The sequence below is a fragment of the Ciconia boyciana genome, chromosome 4 (assembly GCF_034638445.1).
Source record: "Ciconia boyciana chromosome 4, ASM3463844v1, whole genome shotgun sequence".
Taxonomy (NCBI): domain Eukaryota; kingdom Metazoa; phylum Chordata; class Aves; order Ciconiiformes; family Ciconiidae; genus Ciconia; species Ciconia boyciana.
This window is the reverse complement of record NC_132937.1, coordinates 32527254-32541682: the sequence shown is the minus strand read 5'-3', so window position 1 is coordinate 32541682 and position 14429 is coordinate 32527254. Positions and strand designations below refer to the sequence as shown.

The 14429-nt window shown below is 39.5% G+C and overlaps 1 protein-coding gene across 1 annotated transcript in view; it reads right to left on the bottom strand.

The window, feature by feature from the left end:
* PARP8 (poly(ADP-ribose) polymerase family member 8) overlaps positions 1-14429 on the bottom strand; it is a 131262-nt gene that overhangs the window by 55477 nt on the left and 61356 nt on the right. Inside the window, exons 4-7 of the mRNA XM_072858885.1 lie at positions 14154-14243; positions 10420-10490; positions 7863-7940; positions 2612-2706 (exon numbers count right to left, since the gene is read on the bottom strand). Coding sequence (XP_072714986.1) covers positions 2612-2706; positions 7863-7940; positions 10420-10490; positions 14154-14243 — 334 coding nt within the window. The remainder of the gene's footprint in view (positions 1-2611; positions 2707-7862; positions 7941-10419; positions 10491-14153; positions 14244-14429) is intronic.

Below are 14429 nucleotides of genomic sequence, written 5' to 3'. Positions count from 1 at the left end.
CTACAGGCTTGGGGAAGAGTGGCTGGAAAACTGCCCAGCAGAGAAGGACCTGGGGGTGTTGGTTGACAGCCGCCTGAATATGAGCCAGCAGTGTGCCCAGGTGGCCAAGAAGGCCAATGGCATCCTGGCTTGTATCAGAAATAGTGTGGCCAGCAGGACTAGGGAAGTGATCGTGCCCCTGTACTCAGCACTGGTGAGGCCGCACCTCGAATACTGTGTTCAGTTTTGGGCCCCTCACTACAAGAGAGACATTGAGGTGCTGGAGCGTGTCCAGAGAAGGGCAACGAAGCTGGGGAAGGGTCTAGAGCACAAGTCTTATGAGGTGCGGCTGAGGGAACTGGGGTTGTTTAGCCTGGAGAAAAGGAGGCTGAGGGGAGACCTTATTGCTCTCTACAACTACCTGAAAGGAGGCTGTAGAGAGGTGGGGGTCGGTCTCTTCTCCTAGGTAACTTTTGATAGGACGAGAGGAAATGGCCTCAAGTTGCGCCAGGGGAGGTTTAGACTGGATATTAGGAAATTTTACTTCGCTGAAAGGGTTATCAAGCATTGGAACAGGCTGCCCAGGGAAGTGATTGAGTCGCCATCCCTGGAAGTATTTAAAAGATGTCTGGATGAGGTGCTTAGGGACATGGTGTAGTGGTGGTCTTGGTAGTGTTAGGTTTATGGTTGGACTCAATGATCTTAAAGGTCTTTTCCAACCTATACGATTCTGTGATTCTGTGATCTATACAGGCTGGGGCATGAAGGGATTGAGAGCCGCCCTGCCAAGAAGGACTTGAGGGGATGAAAAAAAGGACATTTTTTCATCCACTTGAGGTGGACATGAGGTGGATGAAAAAAAGGACATGAGCCGACAATGTGCGCTCACAGCCCAGAAAGCCAACCATATCCTGGGCTGCATCAAAAGAAGTGTGGCCAGCAGGTCGAGGGAGGTGATTCTGCCCTTCTACTCTGCTCTTGTGAGACCCCACCTGGAGTACTGCATCCAGCTCTGGAGTCCTCAGTACAGGAAAGACATGGACCTGTTGGAGCAGGTCCAGAGGAGGGCCACAAAAATGATCGGAGGGCTGGAACACCTCTCCTATGAGGACAGACTGAGAGAGTTGGGGTTGTTCAGCCTGGAGAAGAGAAGCCTCCAGGGAGACCTTATTGCAGCCTTTCAATACTTAAAGGGGGCTTATAAGAAAGATGGGGACAGAGTTATTAATAGGGCCTGTAGCAATAGGACAAGGGGTAATGGTTTTAAACTAAAAGAGGGGAGATTCAGACTACATATAAGGAAGAAATTTTTCACAATGAGGGTGGTGGAACACTGGAACAGGTTGCCCAGAGAGGAGGTAGATGCCCCATCCCTGGAAACATTCAAGGTCAGGTTGGATGGGGCTCTGAGCAACCTGATCTAGTTGAAGATGTCCCTGTTCATTGCAGGGGGGTTGGACTAGATGACCTTTAAAGGTCCCTTCCAACCCAAACTATTCTATGATTCTGTGATTTCCTAAACCCATATACAACTATTTGGACTGTAATTCCCCAGGTCCTCGAAATGTAATGAAATTTCCACTTAATTTGAAAAGGTATAGTACACCATAGTTGTAGACATGCTCTCTCTTCTTAGACTAAAATAACAGAGTTTATTGTTTAGAGGTTAATGGGAATTGTTACTTGCAATATATGTATGCCTAAGTTTATTTTCTTCTCTGTATTTTATTACTTGGTTTGTATGACAACTTTGATATTTTCTTTGTAATACATCTGACAGGTCTGTTACATCTTGCCTACCTGTTATTTTTATGAAATTATTAAGATTGCATAGATGGAAAAAGAAGTTATAAAAGACCTGAAGCATATTAAAAATATCGTACAGCTATGCCCTATGGCAGAATCATGCACACTCATATATGCCCAACAGAATTTTTGTGTAATTACTCTTTGCAATCCACCCCTGACTGAGGTTCCACCACTTCCCTTTGTAGGATACTTTAGTTTCCCACAGTTAGAAAACTTTCCCAAAATCTAATCAAATTCTTGTTTGTTTCTAACAAGGGTAGTTTCTTATTGTCTCTCTCATGATGACAATACAGAACATTTGATCACTCCTCCTATCTACAAACAGCTTTTCTGAAGAAGAATAACTGTTATTACATCTTCTCCTTCTCTTTTTTCCAGATAGACAAATCCAATTCCTTCAGTCTTTCCCTAGGGAAAACATTTACTAAATCTCTTATCATTCCTCTTGTTCACCTCCAGGGCAAAAGACAGAATATGACAGAAAAGGAGTTTAACAAGGCTTTAGACTAATGCTGAATAAACAACAAAAAACAACAAAATACAACAGCCTGATCAAATACTGACTGCACTGCAAAAGACAATGATGTTTTAGAACAGGCTTCCAGGGCTCGTTCTCAGCATAGCCAGTTGTATCAATATTCAACCACAAAAAGAAAAAACAAAACCAGCATTATTGCTAGCCAGCAGTGCTCCTTCCTTTTGCTGCACAATATGCAGAAATCACTAGAAGAGACTTGTGCTTTGGCAGTGAGGGAAGGTCCACATGGAACTCAACCTCCGAAACGTTAAAACATTCCACAATACAGAAAAGTCAATGACACACCTGAGAGATACTGCATTAGGTCCATAGATCTCTCTCACTGCTGTCAAATCAGCCTCCAGCTGTGGGTGCTTGTGAAGTTCTCCATCATAGCTAACCTACAGGGAGAAAAAATATCATAGGAGTTCTTATTTATTTCATTACTGGCACCTGACCTAGGCTCTTGAAAGTTCCCCCTGCAAAATACGCTGCATAAAGATTCCTTAATGCAACGCTCAGAAAAGACACTCTGTTGATAAGCTGAAGCACTGAGGTGGTCTAGCTCTGCTAAGCAATGAGATTTGCAAAGCAGGCACCTCTGCATTGAAATTTTTTTAGGGTCCCACTCCTGTTTGTGGGAAGAGAAGCTGCAAAGGACTCATCTCTCTGTCCTGTCTTGTCCTGGGGTCTGTTCTGGGCCACTTGTGCATTTTAAAACTGTTAAGCAGAAGAACCAGATCTCCCCAGTCATATCATCCCAGTCCAACCACTACAAGACAAAGGTTTGTTCCCTCTTGCTTGTTGTCACACTCTCGTATTTATTAGACACAGAATGGCTTGGGCCCAACAAGAGAAACATGAAACTATTCTATATACCCAGTGTCTCAGCATCTAAGTTACATTTTCAATCTACTCATTAGATGTATTTGACTATTCTATCTACCAATGCAATTATATCAGATCAAAAAGAAAAATAATTAAAGAACACTTTCCCATTTTAAGTATTTTAGCAGAGAAGGTGTAAAGAAACATGTGTTTAGACATCATCCCCATTTTTTAAAACTCTGCATGAAAAGTGGAAACAGTTATGTTAGTGCTTACACTATAAAGAAAAATTGTGAGCTGGTTTGGTTGAACTGTATGAAGTTAAAATAATTAATATCCTCCTATCTTCTAGTCTTGGTTTCAGCTGGGATAGAGTTAATTTTCTTCCTAGTAGCTAACAGAGTGCTGTGTTTTGGATTTAGTATGAGAAAAATGTTGATAACACTCTGATGTTTTAGTTGTTGTTAAGTAGTGCTTACACTAAATCAAGGACTTCTCAGCTTCTCATGATCTACCGACCGAGAAGGCTGGAGATGCACAAGAAGCTGGGAGAGGGCACAGCCAGGACAGCTGACCCAAACCAGCCAAAGGGCTATTGCATACCATATGGCGTCATGGTCAGTATAGAAACTGGGGGAAAGCTGGTCAGGGGGCCGCTGCTCAGGGACTGGCTGGGCATCGGTCGGCGGTTGGTGAGCAACTGCATCGTGCATCACTTGCTTTGTATATTCCATTATTATTATTATTATTATTATTACTATTATTATTATTATTATTATTATTTCAATTATTAAACTGTTCTTATCTCACTTTTACTCTTCTGATTCTCTTTCCCATCCCACCAGTGGGGGAGTGAGCAAGCAGCCGTGTGGTACTCACTTGCCGGCTGCAGTTAAACCACGACACTTCTACAAGAACCAAAATACCTCTTTAGACTTGTAACAATCCATTCACAGTCTATTACTACTTTCTCATTAAGCAATATGCTCCTGATTGTGTGAGCCTAATTCTACTTCTTTATACCAATTAGAATGGCAATAATTCCACAGAAGTCGATGAACTCCCTAGATTTGGACAGATTCAGAAATGAGAGTAGGATTTGGCTTGTACCTTTGACAAATTCAGAGAGCAAAGCACAAGAGTGTAATTTATCCCTTTAGACATATATATACATCCTTATACAGGAATTCCTGCAAAGAATTCTTGCTATTGCAGAATCGTATCTAACCGCAATACTGTTTCTTCCATTTGTACATCCAAATCCATAGGAGACCAGTGCTGTGACACTTTGAGCTCTGATATCTGGAGATGTACTTTTCAATCTAATTAAATAAATTTCAATAGAATGAAAATCAGCTGACCACTTTTTACATGTGAAAATTAGCAAAGAATAATTAAATTAGACTTAGAATTCTTCAGATATAAGGCACAGAACTCATGAGCATAGCATGGGCATGTATTTATCAGAGATATCAACAATATTCATGACCAGAAGGATATAAGCCAAGTATCCCTGCCTTGTTTGGGCAGGCATGTCAAAATAATTTCCCAAGTAGAAGAGCACAGGAAGAAAACTTTTATTATAATTTTTTTTTTCACTTTAGGTATGAGAAAACCAATCCTTTTTACATGCTCATTACTCAAAGATGAATTCTTTAAAGATGCATAAATAATTGCTGTCCTGCTTCCAAAGAGAGCACAGCAATCATTTCACAACTGGTAGCTGTGGTGCACCTGTCACCTTTGTTGGTCCTAAACCACATTTTTTTCATCAGTCTTATGTATCAATAATAGTAAAATCCAAAAGGAACACTATGCAGAACATGGTACTGCTCAACATAATGCTTTCTCCAATCTATTTTCTGATGGTAAGAGGTTATGAACTCAAAAAGGAAACAAAGCAGTGTTCTGGCAAATGATAAGACCACAGTATGGTATTTTCCATCCCTGAATTAGTGCCACAGACGTGCTGCTGTACACAGTGGAGACTGCCAGAGTTTTGTATATCTGTATTTGCAAGTATGTCCTGGAACTGAGCACAAGAGAGAGGGAGAGAGCACCAAAGACAGTAGTATTACTGTTTCAATCTCCTATTCTCATTTGCAAATGTAGAAGATAGAGATTCAAAGCAAGAATTAACAAAGAGTCTCAGAGAAAGTGAATATAAAAGCTAAAAAATCTGATAACTTTGCTGTGTCTGAAGGGTCTGTGTTTAGAAGGTCTCAGTTTTTAATCTGAGACCTGATTCAGATTATTTTGTCCCACATAATGACAAAAGGTTTCATTTTTAAAGGAGATTAAGTGATTTACAAACCTAAATCCCATTGAAAATCAATAGGACTTAGGCTATTGAATCACTTAGTTACTTTAAAGTATTTATCCATTAAATTCTTAGGGAGGATTACAAGCAGGTGCCTAGGAAGTGGATACAAACATTTAATTTATGACCAAAAGGTCGTATCTTGTTTTCACTGCCCATCAAATGCCATTTCCCATTTTCCATGGTCCTTGTTTCATCATCAGCTGCTCACTTGTCTTTCCAGCTGTAACCACTTAGCAATGTTAAGAATTACCCCTGACCTCCGCTTTTCCCAACTGTATTGCACACAATTACACTGGCATCTATTCCCTCTAGTTGCTAAAGTCAATTTTTGTCCCCTTTCTCTGTGGGCACAGCACACGCTTATCTCAAGTGAAGCAGCTTGCCTTGCTTGTTCTCCACATATACAGTCAACTATTTTGTCTTCTCAACACACCTGGTGCTCACTTAATAACTCTTACAATCACTTTATTTGAAAAAGGACTGTTCTTTTTATCTCTCGGGGGACTGTGCTCATTACCTGACTTCCTATTTATTTTCTGAGTCCTCAATATTTTCTTTAATTCTACATGTCTTCTTTAGAATTTTGTCCTTTTGACCATGAAATTTTAAATTCAAAATTTTCTTTTTTCTCTCTTGTAAAATATACCTACTAGGATGTCTTTGTTTGTTTGTTCTCCTGATTTTGCTTTTTGAATATTCTATATTCAAGACATTCACAATCATCTGATATTTTATTTTTATTGCTGATCTAATTGTATTTTCTTGCAATTTACAATTCCTTCAATTAAATCTATTACCTTAAAAAAATGACAGTGCAATATAATGTAGTTTCCACTTCAAATATAAGGCAACTAAATTCTAACCATTATTTCCTATTACACAGCTCTTTTACACCTTGCAAAATGATTTACTGCTCTCTGTGTTCATATCACATAGGCAGCGTTAATATTTATTCATTCATTAGGGCACTGGCAGGCATCCTTTACTAAATGTATTTGTGCTGGTTCAAGAAGTAAGCACTCCCAGCTGTTTGCTGCCTTTTCCTTCACCTTGAGGTTACTGCCCTTTCTGCAGCATTGAAAAATGAAGCCAGTACACACAACTCATCGCTACAGGGCAAAACCAGAAGATTTTTCCTTTCAGGCACATGAAAATAAGACATTGCTCTTCGCACTGAAGTATGTGTACACGGTCCTCCCCAGCGCTCCGTGGGGCTGTAGGAATCAGCAGCTGAAGGGAGACAATTCCTGCACTCATTTCTAAAGTGAACATGAGTCAATACCCCATGTCAGTTATTTTCTGATACTGAAAATACATTCTTTCAGTTCCAGTTTCAATATCACTTTTAATAGCTTTTTAAGGGCGTGGGGTTTTTTTCAGAGTAAAGACCTCAACGTGTATTTTGTGTTCAAACCCTACCACGCTGTTGGCTCTGCAGGAGAAGAGGCTCAGCGATGTCCTGCTCATCAGCATCCCACACTCTCTGCACTGACCCAACCGGCTGGCACTGCTGGCACACTCCTGCAGCCTCGGCTCTGCACACCCAGGGCACGGATGGCTTCAGCCTCAAGGCTGAGGTAGTGACAACTTTCATAAACAGCAACCGTAATTCATTAAAATGTTCATCGAAATAAACAGTTCTAATAACATAAGTGAGGAATAATTCCTTTGGGGCAATAGTTAGACTAAAAAAGGTATGAAAAATCTGAATAAAGACACTAGCAGCGTGAAGCGCTCTATTGACATTGCAAAAGGAAAAGAGATTAAGAGATTTTATTTCCCAATATATAAGAGAATGTAATAATAACTAATTCTGCTGAGGGAACAAGAAGTAAAGACACGGAGCCATACATTCATCTAAAAGTATGCAGCATTTTTCAAGGTGAATTTAACTGTAGAGCTTAGAAAAAGAATGCACTATTGCCTAGATCAAAATTGTTTTGTAATAACCTTTTTACCATTAAATTCCAGTGCTCTTGACTTTACAAAATGGCAGTCCTCCAGAAGGAAACAGATTTGGATCCAGCTTGACTTCCCATTTGTATCAATAATGGGATAAGCTTTAAAGAGTGAATATCCATTTCCTGGAAGTAAGCAACTGGCTTCTATTTTCAATTCAAAGCCATAGTACTGGCCTCAGTACTCTGAAGAAGAGTATTTGCTTTTTCTATTCTTACAGCTTTGCAAATGTAAATAAACTAATCTTATTCTAAATTTAATATAATTATACAGTACAACATATTCAATATTTCTGCTATAAAATACTATGTATATATACACTGTAATTCTATTTGATGTTGAATAAACATAAGAAATTAATTATTATCAAAAATTTATAATGGAATGAACAACAGAATCTTTCAAATATTCATTTCTTGAAACTTGTGCAAAAATATCCTCCATTACCTGTCCTCCATAATAAAATTCCTCAGAATCATTATCTCCTTCAGAGTCTTCTTCAACTGTGCTGTTGTGCCGTGACTCCTTAACGGAAAAGGAAAGTTAGCAATGATTTAAGCGATATGCTTATCTTGCATTTATAGTTCTAACTACAGGAATTATGTTGTTACAAATAAGCTCACAGCACTTTTTATTAAGGAATCTTTTAGAATCATTTTTCCAGAAGAGTACTAAGGCCCTGTTTTAAGGATAGTGAAATATCAGATAAAACAAGCACCTACTAACTGGGTACATAAAAACACCCTTAATTTATGTTGGAGAAATAGTACTTTGTCTGGCTACAGACACAGTGTGGTATTTTAAGGAACTGGGGAATTCAGTAGACTATCTGGGGATACTTCACTCTGTGCTTTTGCTAAACAAAGCATAATTTACCCACCAAGACAGGTTCTGGAGTTAATTCATTTGGTGTTTCAGTGACCTAATAAAATTTTAATTTACCTATTCTGGTAAATCAATTCTAATAGTTTAAGGAAATAATTCAAGCCTGAGCATGGGATGTCTTAAGTTCCTTTCTGTGAAAAACTCTCTGACACATTGCTGCTTTATTATTTTTAACAGAAGTACCAGCCTGTTCCCAGAAAAGTTCAAACTTAATTTTCTGACTAGCTCTGTTCTAAGACTTCGAAAATTAAGGATTAGAAAGTAATATCCTTACCCAAGTAAAACCTGCTCTAAATAGACTGCTCTGTGAATAATTGCACTCAAGTAAATAGAACTGATCATGGTACAGACTGCAACTCAGCATGAGCTGAAGTGTAATATTCTGCTTCCCACCAATGGAACCTTTACTTATAATTATGTAATTAGATATTAATTCTTGTTTCCCACAATCCATTTATTATTTCTAGTCCCTATGCTGACAAGGATCCCATAAAGAATACCTGATATCTAAATCAGGTATCTATGATTTAGATACCTAAATCATAAATCTTCACTTCAACCTGAACACGATGTATTTATTGCATATTTTTTATTTATGTCCTGCACAGAACTGCCATAATGGAATAGAAATCAGATGTATGAATCAAAGATTAGAAGTTACCCTTAAATCCCATATAGTCATAAATGTCAAATACACCCTTATCACCAATTTCTATGGTCAGACATTCTAATCCCATTTCCCTACCTTTGCCTCTAAATTCCTGCTCTATTCACTGTATGTATACATAGAACAAAAATTGTATTCAGCCAATTTCACAGCAATTTTCTACGACAAGGCATAAAAATAATTTCTGCTTCTACTTCACTGAAAAGAAACAAAATTACTTTAGTCTTCTTTGTCTTATAATAACCTTAGCTCAAGAGGAAGTCTGTGTTAAAACAGAACTCAATTGAACAAAAATTCAACGCAAACCAAAGAGAAATGAAACTCTCACACTACAATTGTGACAAACCCATCCTATCCTAACCAAACCTCTAATTGTCTAGCCAAGAGAAATGGTCAGCGTTAGAGACTTTTTTAAAAGTTTTTTTTTTTTCAGTAGTTTCATATGTAAGTACCTCGTTCAACTAAAAACAGAATAAAAGCTCAAACTCTGTCGCATAGAAGCTAACTATATCTCAGGCTTTTAATCAAAAGGGTAAATTCTTACTGTGCTTGAATTTCTAATGTTTACAGAGCACTGAATACAATTATGAGGCAGCAGAAGCAAAATATTTCCAGTGCAGCTTTTTACATCAAATCAGGATCCATCTACTAAAAAAACCAACCATACCCATTATCGTATCTGAACATGCTTATCTGCCTTTTCCAGGACCAAATACAGATCAGAGCCTAAAAAGCAGTAGTCAACAAACAAGTATTCCAAACAAAGCAACCACCCTTATCAAAGGAAGTCTTTAAGTCAAGCACTTGAATTCTTGATACAGTGTTCAATTTATTGCCTGGGATAGGAGCCTGTGTGGTACTTTCTTTGAGCCCATAACACTGTCAAGCCCTGTAGACTTCAAGTTAGTGACTTCTTTGTTGAGTTAATGTCTCAGTGAGACTGGTCAGTGACCCATGCCAGGGGTACAGCACAAATACAACTGTGACTGGAAGGCCTTAATACTGCAGACCCTACTTATGGCGAATAGAGTCATGCAGATGCCTAGAGCCTCCAGTGGGGCTGCTGTAGGTCACACAAAGCAGCAGTGAGCTAATAAACGGGATGTGGTCCTATGTGCAAGACTAGGTTAAAAGGTAATGGCATCATGATCTACTTCTCCAGGAAAGCTGTATTTTTAGGGCAGACAGGGTCTATACCACTGTTGAACAGAAAATGAAATAAACGTCAAAACCATATCTCCTAGGATGGGAGCATCCCTATCCCAACTAAGTGATTCACTGGTTAATCCACGTATGAAACCCGGAGAACTATGCTCACCTTATAAAATGTGTAAACATGTGCAGTTTGCATAAGCACACATTTGATAGGAAATCTATGGTAAACATTTCATATTTAATTTTCTGTTGTTTCTTAAAATAGCTTGTTAAAATATACATACAAGAAATACATACCTCTCCATTCTCCCTCTGTAATTTTGATTTTATGGACAAGCAATAGTTGACATCACTGGTTTTTCTTAATTCTTAAAAGAAAAGGGAAAATAGTGAACATATGTGAAAAATGTGAAATAATTTTGCATATGCAGACTTGAAATACTTGGAGTAGTAGAGCAAATAAGGAACAAAAACTTACAGATATGAAAAACACCAGAGTTTACAATACAACAGTCTAAAATTAAGAAGCCCCAACATCTCAGAAGACTCATATTTTTAACTGTGAAATTAAACTCAGCTGGTCCACCTAGGACATTTGTTTTTCCCAATCTGTAACTTATACTTCAGTGTCATTCATTAATTTTGTATACTTTATAAAAGAACAAAAAATCAAAATCCCTCAGCAAAATTAAATCAGATCATCTTCTACACAAAACATAGGTTTTTATTCCATTTTAAATGACAGGCTTTATTTCTTTGTAAATTACAGAAATATTTGCAAGTAAAATTTATCTTAAACTTCTGACTATAATGGCCAGTTTTTGTTTCGGTGCCACTGCACCGACTTCAGTAAAATTATTCTTGATTTGCATCAGTATAAATGAGATCAGAGACTGAAGATCATATTGGTTTTCCAACGGAATTCAAAGTAATTCTGTGTTATGCAAAAAAAGCCCTAAAGCATTGTAATAATAATAAAAAGACTGCAAAGTCAAGTGTTCCTATCTGAAGAACTGCCAGAATTAAGACTGCTCTATGCAGTGTCTCTTGCAGCCTGAAATCATAAAGGAATTTGGCTACTAAAATCTAAAAAAATCTCTATGGAGTATGCACAAATCTTGATTATTGTCCTGGTTTTAGATGGGATAATTTAATTTTCTTCCTAGGATAGAGTTAATTTTCTTCCTAGTAGCTGGTATAGTGCTGTGGTTTGGATTTAGTATGAGAACAATGTTGATAACACGCTGATGGTTTAGTTGTTGCTAAGCAGTGTTTACACTGGTCAAGGACTTTTCAGCTTCCCATACTCTGCCAGCGAGGAGGTGCACAAGAAGCTGGGAGGGGGCACAGCCAGGACAGCTGACCCAAACTGGCCAAAGGGCTATTCCATACCATATGGCGTCATGCTCAGTATAGAAACTGGGGGGGAGTTGGCTGGGGGGGCAGTGATCGCCGCTTGGGGACTGGCTGGGCATCAGTTGGTGGGTGGTGAGCGGTTGTATCACTTCTTTATCCCGAGTTTTGTTCCTCTCTCTCTTTTTTGTTGTTTTCCTTTTAATTACATCATCATCATCATCATCATCATCATCATCATTATTATTATTACTATATTTCAATTATTAAACCGTTCTTATCTCAACCTACGAGTTTTCTTACTTTTGCCCTTCCAATTCTCTCCCCCATCCCACTGTGGGGAGGAGAGTAAGCAAGCAGCTGTGTGGTGCTTGGTTGCCAGCTGGGGTTAAACCACGACAGTCCCTTTTTTTGGTGCCAAACATGGGGCTCAAAGGGTTCGAGATAATGACAGGTTTGATTGGAATGTGCTAGATCGAATTTATAGCTGTTATTGCTGTTTAGCTATTAATCAGCAGGCTTCTGTGCTTGCCATAGGGCTTGCTTGCCTTACTGTATATTAGAGTCTAGGGCTCGTTAGTGGCTGCTTTTTTGCTTTTGCTGCTTGCCGTGCTGCTGTACTGCTGATCATCTGACTGCTGTGCCTGGGAACATTTTGATAACAGCAATGGCCGTGCGCCTGGGCTGGCAGATGGCCAGGGCATGGCTGCTGTTTCTGTGCTGCTGTACTGGACAGGCTGGAACTCCAGTGTGAACTCGAGTCAAAGGGACTGTGACCTGTGGATGAATTCATGTGGGAGCAAGACACCCCGAAGCGTCTGTGGCCGTGGATAAGTCTGTGCCGCAGCAGGTATACCTCTGAAGGGATTGTGGCCCAAGGATAAGTCCACGCAGGAGAAGGTACACCTCGAAATATCTGTGGCTGTGGGTAAGTCCATGCTGCAGCAGGTACACCTTGAAGCATCAGTGGCTGTGCATGAGGTCATGCTGGAGCACCTCAATGTGTGTGGCCATGGGTAAGCCCACGACAGAGCACGTACAGCCCTGGAAGGACTGCAGCTGTGGGTAAGGCCATGTTGGAGCAAGTTTACTTCTGAAGGGACTGTGGCTGTGGGTAAGGCCATGCTGGAGCAGGTTTATCTCTGAAGGCATTGTGGCCCATGGAGAAGGCCACGCTGGAACAGGTGCATCTCAAAGCGACTGTGGCTGTGGATAAGTCTATGCTGCAGCAGGTATACCCCTGGAGAGACTGTGGCTCATAGATAAGGCTCCACTTGGAGCAGGTACAACCTTAAGGGACTGCAGTCTGTGGATAAGTCCAAGCTGGAGCAGGGGCAAGGGGAGGAGTTCATTGCAATGTTAAACCCAATGGTCTGGTCCAAAGGGACCAGGGGTGGAGATTGTAATGGAAATACTTTTAAATTGTTGTAACCCGGGACTTGATTTGCATATTATGGGAATTACTATAGCAGAAACCCCTTGTTGCTAGCCAGGCTAGGAGCAAGGGGAGGAGTTCATTGGAATGTTAAACCCTATATCCTGGCACAAAGGGACCAGGGGTGGAGATTGTAATGGAAATACCTTTAAATTGTTGTAACCCAGGATTTGAGTTGCATGTTATGGGAATTACTATAGCAGGAACCACCTGAACCAATGTAGGACAAGCCTTACAAGAAGCAGTGCAAGCGCAGCAGTGACCCACCCTGAGCTGGCTTTGGTGCCCAATAACTCCACGCAACACACCACCTCTCCTGTCCTGAGTGACCACCATAAGAGATGGAGCCCAAAGTCATGGACTAAATGAACTCAAAGGACATTTTGTGGGTGTTTATGGACATGTTACAGACATTTTACAGTAGCGGTCCATAGACTAAGGGAATGATATCTGTGCATTATATCAAAGGATGGGAAGGGGGGAGTGGTTAATGAGGTTGTATTGGAAAGTATGAGACCTGGGCATGACGTAAATGGTATAGAATAAGGGGTGGAGAATGTGCTGGTTTTGGCTGGGATAGAGTTCATTTTCTTCCTAGTAGCTGGTATAGTGCTGTGTTTTGGATTTAGCATGAGAATAATGTGATAATACACTGATGTTTTAGTTGTTGCTAATTATATATTGTATAAATGTGCCTAGATGTCTGAAAAGCATGCCCTTTCATGTATCAAATACTTTTTGAAGTATGGAAACAATTTCAAATGAAGAGGTTCTCAAAATCACTGGAAAAAATATATTTTTTTTCTATAGTCTCATTTAGTGAAACAGATGAACTATTTTGTTTGAAATTTCCTGAAATAATTCACCAGAGGCAATGGTAGAGAGAAACAGAGACTGTTTCATCCCCAATGGTGAAGATTTAGTGAAGTTTTAAGCAAGTGAGCATGAAAACTTATATTTGGGAAGTATTAAGCACCTCTAGCTGTATTCAAGGATAATTGCTTTAGCATAGTCTGCAAGACATTAAAAGAATAAAATACATTCTGCCTGCACAATCGTGTTGATCCCCAAAAGAAATATTTTTATTTCTTCTATTCTGAAATGTAGGACAATTCACTACAGCAAGGCTGTGAGAAAATAGCAAACTGTACACACATTAACATATCTCCCTTTAAGTACAGGCAATGCCTTGTCTTTCCTCACAAAATATGAACTTGATAAAACACTCAGGACATAAGATTACCTGTAGCGATTTGGTGGAAAATTACTGGAATTGGCTCTGTTGTAACTAACACATCTTCATTGTTATCAGAACTGGAAACATAAGTGTTATCTACAAAAGAAAAACCTTGCATGGTGAAGTCCAGTTGTGCTCTGCCAGCCCCTTCCGACCTTGCCCATCCTACCCTTGCACCATACAGAACCACTCCCCAGATGGTTAGGGAAGCCGAGCACTATCATCTTCCTGTGTGGTTTTTTTTCTCTTGAGACAGATAACAAAAAGAAAAATACCAAAAAG